General features: G+C 39.8%; 1 protein-coding gene across 1 annotated transcript; it reads left to right on the top strand.

Moving 5' to 3' along the window:
• Positions 1-635: 635 nt before the first annotated feature.
• sowahca (sosondowah ankyrin repeat domain family Ca) lies at positions 636-7,328 on the top strand. The gene is made up of 4 exons (XM_044365460.1): positions 636-1,504; positions 2,327-2,715; positions 2,848-3,237; positions 4,722-7,328. Exons 1-4 carry the CDS (start codon positions 1,156-1,158, stop codon positions 5,184-5,186), a joined length of 1,593 nt encoding a protein of 530 aa, XP_044221395.1. The 5' UTR covers positions 636-1,155; the 3' UTR covers positions 5,187-7,328.
• The last annotated feature ends 1,987 nt before the right edge of the window (positions 7,329-9,315 follow it).

The following is a 9,315-nucleotide window of genomic DNA, read 5'->3' as shown; positions in this document are numbered from 1 at the left end:
AGTATTTATGGATGCTTGACAATTACAACGATCACTTGTACTTGTTGAACCCACAACAAATTACCAGAGTTTTACAGTTTTGTCAAGAGTACATTGGATGATCTGCTTAGTTGTTTTTCACATGGTTTGGAGCCTGGCCATTTATATTTGTGGATGAGGAATTTACCAAGAATGATCACTGAACACACAATATAACATCACATCAAATACATCAATCAGTACATTAGTACCCAGTTTCTTTTTACATAGTTTTGCATATCTAACCAAAATACATTTGAATGAGCACAGTGAAAAAACAAATTAAATATTGTTTTCCTATCTGAATTACAGAAAAACACAGACATAGTCAATATTTAGCCTAAATATTTCCAACCTTCTTTTTCAGGGTAAATTCAATGTAAAATCTTGAAGGACACTTCTTTCACTTTAATGCAGTATTTATTTTGAATACAAGCTAAGGCATTGCACAGGAACAGTAAATACACAACACTAAAAGAGAGAAATATATATCTATAGATAAAAAAAAACAGAACAAAAATCTAAATAAAATAAAATAATTCAATAAAAAATATAAGAAAAAACCTTAGCATATACTATAAATATAATAAAATATAAACATAGGATAACACTATATACATAAGACAATTGTGCAAAGTTGCTTAAGTTTAAACATATAATGAGGTAGAGTAGGAGTATAAAGATGTGCAAATTCACCATGAGCAAAGTTATTGAATAACTATATTCAATATCAATATATCAATATTTCTAATAAAAATGTGCTTAGAGCAAGTAATGTTAATTTCTATGAGATCGAAATTCTTTAAAAACTTAGAGAACCTAAAGAGAACCTGTGGGAACTACATCAAAAAATAATAGCATCTTGTTTAGGTGTGAACACACAAGTTTACGAGGTGCAATGGAACGCAGCATGACTGTGAGCCGTTTTCTCGGTTGCTCCGGCGACGTGCGACCCCTATCTGCAAGAGCTGGACACTGATCGAGCCCATGGAGGAGAGGAGAGGAGGCCAGGAGGAGAGGATGCTGTCATCCGTTTTCACCCGAGATCAGTGACTGACAGCGGCTTTGAACATGAAGTGATTACGAAACGCTCTGATATAACTCAGCTATCTCCGCGCCCCGCTCGGGCCGTTCAGGATGACGATGGCGTCCCAGTGCACGCAGCGAGCTGTGCAGGAGTTCCTTATGGAGAGAGGAGGGAGGGTCCAACAGATGGAGCTGATCGATCATTTCCTATCAGTTTGGGAGGAAAATGACCCGTCGAAGGAAGAGGTGGATCGTGAGACGCTGACAAGCATCGTGGACGCCGTGGGTTTCGTGAAAGTGGAAAACGGCGTGAAATTCGTATGTTTAAACACTGAATGCACAGCGGAGTCGGTGATGCGAACGGACGCAGAGAGCCACGATCACGCTGAGTGCAACGGTAACGGTAATCTCCAGGACAACGACTATGTCAACGGCAACCCTGACAACGGAGAGCAAACAGGTGAGGGATCCCCCGTTTTATTTGATCCACTTCTATTGTCCAGGATTTGTTTATTTACAACCCACCTTTTGATAACATTGTGGCATTTTTATATTAGTTATCTATACCTAGTTTTGTGTAATCATTTTTTCTGTTTATCTATTTATTTGGTCAGATGTAATTTCTCACATCGGCCCACTGGATAATAACTTAGGCTACAACAACATCCGGTACCACGGTTTAGCCATTGTTTTTGGAGGCCAATACCTGCCAAAATCCCATTATCAATACCTTCGGAAAACGACGACACAAAGTAGAATAATAAGACCACCGGATTTTCATGCATACTTGTGTGGGATACAGTTAGGCTAATTGATGCTTTGGGATATGTTTAGGTTATGTCGTATAGGCCAGTTGTGCCCAACCTTTATGGCTTTGTGACCCGTTGAAATGAAACAATGTCAACCTGCAACCCATCACAGGTAGCACATATGAAAAGGTTGTGGCCAGTTTTTAACCAAAGATTAATTCAGGTTTTACTTGTTTTATAGGAAGAATTTTCCTTAAAAAACAAAATTGCTCAATAATTCACAAGAAAAAAAAGGGAATGGAACAGGGAAGTAAACATTTGTGCAGCAGAAATATGTTTTTTCTGCTTTTCTCTGTTGCTAATCACATTGTGACCCATCAGATTTATCTTGGGTATACCTTTTGTGAGAGTCCCAACAGTTTGGGAACAACCAGTGCATCCATTTTCAGTGCTCCAGTATGTACAAACTGTCATGCAATATCAGAGCTGGGTGGCAATGAGAGGAAAAAAAAACATGTTCAATGGTTTTACAGGAGCTTCCAGCCCACTAGCTGCCAGTCTGGACAATGACAAGCAGTCAAACGGCAATGAGCAACTTGCAGCCCCCTCCCAGAATAATAAGACCAACACAATGAGTCCTGCTTCTGCTGGAGGAGGGGAGGTGAAGCTGAGAGACAGAAGGAGGCGAGAGTCAGCCCCAGTTATTGGGATGCCAGATTTGGACCAGGCACACCCTGGAGGGTCCCACAGCCAGCAAGCAAGAGGAGCGCGAAGGGTGTCCAAAGGGTCCCAGCGGGCCATGCTGACCAGCTGCCTATCTGAAGACAGCGCCTTGGAGGGGCTGGACCCTGTTGGCGATATCAACACCCCTAAGGGAAGCCGCAGGAACTTCATAGAGCTGATGATGAGTAGTTCTCCTCAGGTAGGATACTCCGTTTTTTGCAAATGCTAGCCATGGGCAGTGGCATAACACTAAAGAACTATTATCTGGTGTCAAAAAAAAAAGAATTTTGTAAAGTGTGCACCTCTTTCACTCATGTTCTTCCCTCTGCAGGTTCGAAGGTCTCTGATCAACCGTGGCTCACGCCTCCGGGACTCTGTGAGAAGCGATGGTGACTCTACATCGCTCCTCTCCTCAGCTACTGACGAGGACTGTGCCTCAGTGACCCTGGATCCGCTAGAGCACGAGTGGATGCTGTGCGCTTCAGACGGCCTGTGGGAAAGCCTGCAGCCCCTGCTAGCTGTTGAACCCAGCCTGGTGGCCAAGAGAGACTTTGTGACCGGCTTTACTTGCCTCCACTGGGCGGCTAAGCAAGGCAAAGCTGAGCTGCTCTCCCAACTGCTGGCCTTCGCCAAGGAGAATGCTGTGCCTGTGAACATTAATGTCCGATCGAGTGCTGGATACACACCTCTACACCTGGCAGCCATGCATGGACACACACAGGTAGGTTGCATTGATGGTGGTGGTAGTTGGGTGTCATGTGTTACCTGCTCAGTGAAGCAGCAGATAATTGTCTAAACTCTACTACAAAAGGAAAATTAAAGGTCCTCTTCAAAACAAAGTAAATGATCTGGAAAAAGGATGAAGTAACCTAATTCTCTAACAACAAGTTTTCACAACAATGAATTAATTAATATTTAAAGTTGTAACCTTGTTTATAGATAAAGATTTTCTTGCAGGAGGGGTTTCCGCTTGCCGTTAATTTAGTCCTAAATATTGAAAGGAAGTTTCTGATAACCCCTACCTGAATGTCACAGTTTGACAAATTTAAAAATTTGACTAACTGCCTAAATGCTTCCCTAAAAGGGATGTTTTACTGGATTTGAGTTCAGAGGAGCCTGTTCATTTCCTTTGGTGGGACTTAAACAGGAAAGCATGCCGGCTGTGCTCTTGTCATAGGAAAGCAATAAACTTGTCCTTACATCAACTTCTAAACTTAAAATTAGAGTAGCAGGAGGTAATATAACAAGAACCTGTCAGAAGTGTACCAGCATGGAGTCTCACACATACCTTATTTTCCAGAAAGATAAATAAAAGTAATGATGATAGAAAAATCCAAGAAAAAACAAATGGTTGTAATTTGGCTTTCACCATGACATTGAAAATTATCTATCAAGGAAAATATGTTATTTTTATGTTGAGGTGACATCCTGTAGTGAGGACTGATGTGCTGATATTACAATTATGAGTTCAGGGGTTATTGGTTTTTTTTTTCAATGTATTATTTTATTTGACAGGGACAAAGCTCATTCATCGCCAGAGAAAAAATTGTAAATGAGCCTGTACATACAATGGAAAATAATGCGTCAGCATTATACATAGGGCTGGGCAATATATCGATATCATATCGATATTGTGATATGAGACTAGATATCATTTTAGATTTTGGATATTGTAATGATATGGCATAAGTGTTGTCTTTTCCTGGTTTTTAAGGCTGCGTTACAATAAGTGATGTAATCTTTTGAATTTACCAGACTGTTCTAGCTGTTCTATTTTTTGCCTTTAACCACTTAGTCATTATATCCATTACTGATGAGTATTTATCAAAAATCTCATTGTGTAAATATTTTGTGAAAGCACCAATAGTCATCCCTACAATACTGTCGCAATATCGATATCGAGGTATTTGGTCAAAAATATCATGATATTTGATTTTGTCCATGCCACCTAGCACTAATTAAGGACCTGAATAACTGATCAAGACAGACATGACGAGACAGCAACAGAGAAGTAAACTAATATCCTAATGTTAAGATGTTTAATTATTAATGAGCCACAGTTTCATATCATTTTCAGCTGATAAGCACACATGTACAGTATTGCTATCAGAGAAATCCTAAACCTATAAAATCTGCATGACTGACAGTGAAAGACGACATTAGTGTCTGAAGTTTTCCTTATACTTGATGTGCTGTGATTGACAGGTGGTCCGCGTGTTGCTGTCAGACTGGGAGGCAGACCCTGAGGCGAGAGACTACAGTGGGAGGCGAGCCATCCAGTACCTCCCCCCACCAGTGGCTGCTGACCTGCAAGAGGAGGGAGTGGTCACCTCTCCAGGAGCTGAATCAGACAACGAAAACACTAATGGCATCAGCGGTGGAGGGCGTGGCTGGCGGTTTCCCAGAGTGCTCCAGGGCAATCTGAACCCTCTGCGCCTCCTGAACCCACCGGCTGAGGCAGCAGAGGAGGCGGTCGGGAATGGGAGGACTAAGGGGGGGATGCAGAGGAAGTCGTCTCTGAGCAAGCTGAACGCGCGGCTGCATCGGGGACGCCACCGAGCCCAGATCATCCACAGCGCCTCCTTCAGGGACACGGGGGAGGTGGGAAGAGGTGAGGAGCTACCCTGCAGTCCTCTACGAACCCGACCGCTGTCCAACCTGTTTGGATGAAGTTGCACCACTCTGAACCAGCGATACAGAGATGTAAACCAGTCTGACATGTTTTGACTTACAGAATACAGTTTACTCACCTTTATAAGCTGACAGGTCAGACATTTTTATAACCAGAGTTAATAGTATACATCCAAATACATAGTGTCACACTGATTTTAAAGTTTTTATTATTAGAGTTCAAATTAGTAAGTAAAAATATAATTTATTTTTGTTCCTATTGCAGTTTTTAGGTTTCTGTCAATCACTGAGGGGAGGGCACAGTTCACGTAGCATTTTATTTTATTTGTAGAACAATTAACTGAGTTCAGAATTGAGTTTTGAACAAGATTTTTGGTGTTAATGGGGTTTTCTATACAGTTTTTAGGCTCTTTGTTAGAGCAGGTTGCAAACACTACACCAGGTGTCTTAGTTTAATACCTTACACAAGAACCATGTTCACACAAATGCAAAATCAACGGGCAGGATTGTAAAAGCTTTTAACTTCAGCTTTTGACTCACAGTGGTGAGAGATTTGAACACAGCACTTAGGTTTCCAACACAATTACCCAAAATCGTTTTTCTGTTGGGAAAGTGAAGTAATATATTTATACAACTAATTTTCTATATTTCAACCTCCTTTGATTGGATGGTGCTGAGTTTTGTTTTTTTTACTAAATTTCTGTGATGTGAATGTTTTTAAGTAGCAGATTTTAATATTCAAAAACTTGTTACCACAGAATTCTTGTATGTCCAAAACCGTAAATGTACAGTCGTCATGTTTGCACTTTGTCACTTTGAAGATAGTTTGTGATCATGGGAGGAAATTGCTGAAACTAAAACCATGACAGCTGTTCTTAATCCCATGTCATACTTACAGTATATGTTAATATTCTAGACACAATATAGGAGGGTAATTAATCTAATTCTTACACCTTTCAGATGTAAAATCTATTGTATAAACAGTATAAAAGCACAAATGACATAATGTAATTTTTTTTCCTGTACATTTTACTTTTGTTAATAGATCGTTTTCACCGAAACAGAGTTAAAAGGGTGATTAAGTGCTGGTTAGTTACACTGATAGGGGGGATATTTCCAGGCTGCCATGGCTTTAGTCAGATCCAATTACCTATATAAAGACACTGATCAGTTACACAGTAGGACTGTTTCACATGGTGGAAGCACAGTGAGAGACATTACTGTTTATATAACTTTTTAGACTGACTATAATGTACCTCAAATCTTCCAAATCTGGTTCTCTCATTGTTATATTTCCTCTTTGTGATTGGGGTTTAATCAATATGGGTCTCTGATGGCAGATTGCATCATTTTTGTGCTGATATTCAGTTTCAAAAGATAATTTTAAATGGTTACAGATTCCCAATTTTCATTTCACTATTTCATTAAGTATCTATTTCGATCCCCAAGACATAGATACAATACATCAAGTAAATAAGTAATGTGAATTGGCTATTCTCAGATAAGTTCAGGTTAATGTCTTTTCATAGACAACCAGCATAGCAGTGATCAGTTCTACAGTAAATATGCAACCAAACAAACTATTTCATATCCATCTTATTACACTGGATTCGATTTGATATGTAAAAAAAAGGCCTAGGTTGGCCTCTTGTATTTGTCTACACAATCATTAACTCATGAATCATGTCTGCGTCATCTCTGAATAGTAACACCAGAATATACTGTATGTTTAGCTTAGGTGCACAGTGACTTTTTGACTGTTTTCCCAAGTATGGTGACTTTTCTTACAATTTCTGAGTATTGCATCAGTAGCTCATTGATGCATCCTTGATTTCATGAATGTCCCCTTTGTATTCTGGGCTGTAGCCTTTGTACTCAAATCATAGGGCTTCGTGTAATTGTGTGGTCGACACCTTTGATGTAGAAATGAATTATACAGATGTACCTTGAAGTCACTTTTTCAGATGAAGCATGAATAGAGGAAATGTAAATGCTGTGCACTGTCGATTTTCATGTCTGTAAGTCATCGTGTCTGTCTTACTTGTTAAATACTGTGAAGTTATTATACTGTGTGGTGAGAAAACACCATGCAGAGTTACTGAGCCACTGTCACCTTTTTCCTCATGTCTCATCCTTAATTATGAAATAAAGCAACATGTGTTAGCATAAAACTAAACTTAATGCTCAGTTGAGTTCAAATCAATGCTCAGATGAAGTATATCACAAACTGAACTGTTACAATTACGCAAGTAGACACACTTACGGAATTTAAGAAACACAGTGTCAGTAGCCAGAGTTTGACACGAGATTTTGAGGACTGATACTCTTAATAAAGTCACGATAACAAATCAAAACAATATGATAAGCCTTCTCTGGACACTGGCGTGGAATCCAGACAGAATGGACTAAAGCCCTCAAACGAAGCAGGCTATTTCATCTGTCATGCCTGCTGACACCAAGTGATTGTCCTTGTCTGGTGGTGCTGAATAATTGATGATCTGATGACCCCCTGTGCCAGCTTTGGTCCGGCATTTACAGAAGATCCACAGCTTCCTGTCCACAAGCTGCCCGTGTAACACTGCACCCGATATATTCACAGCCAGTCCTCATTCTGCACCTGTTGTGTGTGTTTGTGTGAGTGTCTGTGTGTGTATTTTAGTTGTTTAACAGACCAAATACCCTCTGAGTGATCTCAAGTCTACACTGATCTAATTTAGGTCAAAATCTTGTTAGTGTTAGGATGAAAGACACAAAATTTAACCAAGTTTTGTTAGTATATTACACATAAGATGTAACAGAGGACAAGCTGTTCTGATATGTTTCATTAGGCATGTGGTTGAGCATATTATCCCCAGTATGTCACATGGGAAATATAGAGGAAGTTATGTGAGAGGGATGTGGTACATTTCCAGTATACTCAGCGCCTCAAACAGAACACATGGCCGCAGCTTCAACTTTCCGCTTGTGGCATGATGATGCTCTTCTGGCTTGTTTTCTCGCCCTGTCCTCAGCCTCATGTTCATCAGAACAAATCAACCATATAAAGATGACATGTAAACAGCCATTACATATTACATATGTGTTGCCTTGGTAAATGTAAATGCTCTAAAGTCAGAGTTGGCTCTTTTGATGCTCTCTTGTCTCTGTTATTTCCCTCATCCAGTCAAAAAAGATTTATAGAGGTCACTTAAAGGCTGAGCTTTTTCCTGGGCCTGTGGTTTCTATAGTCGTGTTGCCTTAGGCAGCCTATCTTTTAGATGACTACTGATGGGGACAGAGCAGAGAGGCTGTCTGACTGCAGCTACTGACCTACATACACAGTGAAGGGAGTAATGCCTATTATGTAAATTCCTCTGCCATCTTTTCAGGGAAATGGTGCCAACTTTTTTTGCCCGGGGCCTCCACTGTTGGACTAATCCATGTCCAATCTAAGCACATCTCTCGCTCTTTCCCCAAACAGTTACCACAGTGTTAATGACAAACATTCATACAAAGCCTACAGTAACTTCTGACTAGCAGGGCTAAACACACATCAAACAAGTGAGAAATGCGCACTGTCAGCTGACTTCTCTTTTGTCTCATGACACATTGGCGTCAGTCCTGTGATGAAATATAGGATGTGGTTGTAAGGGTCATGTCTAAAATCATTAGTCGAATAATTGATTAGTTGGTTGATTGAGTTCAATTCAAAGAAGTTCAAGCACACACATCACAGGATAACACATGATAAAATGACACAACAGTTAGAAAAAACTAAAAAGGAAAAAGTATAAAGTGCACATTGACAGAGTATATATTAACAATAATAAGTGCAATAACCAAAGTGCATATTTTAAAGTGAATATTATATATAAATAGAGTGCTATGGATACCAGTCAGTGCAAAGTGGGGATGGGATGATTCCCCAAGGAAGTTTCCCCACATATGAAGGCTGCTGATCTCCTATTATAACAGAAAATAATTATTTTGACAATCATTTCAGTCATTTTTCAAGCAAAAATGCCAGAAATTTGATGGTTCCAGCTTCTCAAATGTGAAGATGTGTTCCTTAACACTTATCAATGTAAATTGAATATCTTTGGGTTTTGGACAGTTGGTGTGACAAGTCAAGCAATCTGAAGGTGTCACCTCTGGAGAAAAAAGAGCTGTTTTTGCCTGTATTTTATCA

The sequence above is a fragment of the Thunnus albacares genome, chromosome 11 (assembly GCF_914725855.1).
Source record: "Thunnus albacares chromosome 11, fThuAlb1.1, whole genome shotgun sequence".
Lineage (NCBI taxonomy): Eukaryota > Metazoa > Chordata > Actinopteri > Scombriformes > Scombridae > Thunnus > Thunnus albacares.
The sequence above is the reverse complement of the archived record's forward strand: the minus strand, read 5'-3'. Positions and strand labels throughout refer to the sequence as shown.